This window comes from Triticum aestivum, chromosome 3D (assembly GCF_018294505.1).
Source record: "Triticum aestivum cultivar Chinese Spring chromosome 3D, IWGSC CS RefSeq v2.1, whole genome shotgun sequence".
In the NCBI taxonomy this organism is placed as follows: domain Eukaryota; kingdom Viridiplantae; phylum Streptophyta; class Magnoliopsida; order Poales; family Poaceae; genus Triticum; species Triticum aestivum.
This window is the reverse complement of record NC_057802.1, coordinates 434,442,425-434,443,720: the sequence shown is the minus strand read 5'-3', so window position 1 is coordinate 434,443,720 and position 1,296 is coordinate 434,442,425. Positions and strand designations below refer to the sequence as shown.

Genomic DNA, 1,296 nt, shown 5'->3' with positions numbered 1-1,296 from the left:
ATGGGTGTCCACTGGGACTAAACGAACAAAAAATAGAATCACTGTCTGTTTACGTCGGCGCGTTGAAATTACTGTTAGTGGCGTGCCTACGCAGCAGCACCGGGAGCGTACGACACCTTCCCCCGGCTTCTAGCTCCAGGAGCCCTGACGGCGGAGGATGTCAGGATGAGATCCTCTGACCAGGTTCATGACCGGCACGCCACGTGGGACCCGGACTTCGCCTCCCTCCCGTCCCTCTGACATCACGGGCTAGACGACCAACGCCTAATCCGCGCGTGCGAATCGAATGAACCAGCGCCTCCAACTATAAAAACACACGGGAGCCCATCTTGGTCACATTGCATCTTGTCTATCCATTCGTCTCGATTTCTTGCCTGCGAGAGGGACCAGAAATAGTTGAACGAGCTAGAGCTCGCTAGCGGCGGTCCGTCAGCCAGGCCCAGAGAAAAAGCACTCGTCAGCCGGGAAGGTTATCTGATGGGGAACTGCGCGCCATCGCGGCACGCCGGGGAGTCGTGGGCCGACGACGGCGAGTGGGAGGAGGCGTCGTCCACGTCCGAGGACGGCGACCACCACCACGCATCGGAGGTGACGATCAGGATCACCAAGAGGCAGCTGCACGAGCTCATGGAGAGGAAGACGCCCGGCGGCCGGGGTAGCAGCACCCGGCAGCTGCTGGCGGACATCATGGACTCCGGGGAGGTGCACCACCATGACGTGCACCGGGAGGAGCACTGGAGGCCCGCGCTGCAGAGCATTCCGGAGGCCGTCGAGTCGTGACGAGACTTGGTGGTGGCTACGTATGTACGTACTTACGTACGCTGCCCCTGCCGAGCTCTCTGCGAAACAAATTAAAGTTGCCATTTCCCTCCTAGCCTCTTTTCTCTTTTCTCGTTCCCACGGTACGTTTCCATGTCCTTGAATGGATGGCCATGCGTCCATGCATATACAAAGATTGGATTTGGATAGTTCGTTCAATTTGTCTCTGATGTATACATAAGATGTACGTCTAGGGAAATACGTATAAAAAATTATCACTGATGTACATAGGATGTAGTTGTAGGGAAATAACTGTGAATACCCTATTTCGCATGCCATTTTTTGTGAATCGTCATTTTCTGTTATTTTTGTTTCATACTGTCAGATATGAAGCGAGTGGTGTTCTTTTGTGTGGAAAAGATCCAGATATATTGTAAAAGTTCATAGGATGTACAAAACACCTGAAGCATAATAAAAATTACTCTCTTCGTCCGAAAATACTTGTCATCAAAATGAATAAAAAAAGGAATGTATCTA

At 52.0% G+C, this 1,296-nt stretch overlaps 1 protein-coding gene across 1 annotated transcript; it reads left to right on the top strand.

Moving 5' to 3' along the window:
- Positions 1–364: 364 nt before the first annotated feature.
- On the top strand, positions 365–1,075 carry LOC123074865 (uncharacterized). The gene has a single exon (XM_044497599.1). It carries the CDS (start codon positions 478–480, stop codon positions 778–780), a length of 303 nt encoding a protein of 100 aa, XP_044353534.1. The 5' UTR covers positions 365–477; the 3' UTR covers positions 781–1,075.
- The last annotated feature ends 221 nt before the right edge of the window (positions 1,076–1,296 follow it).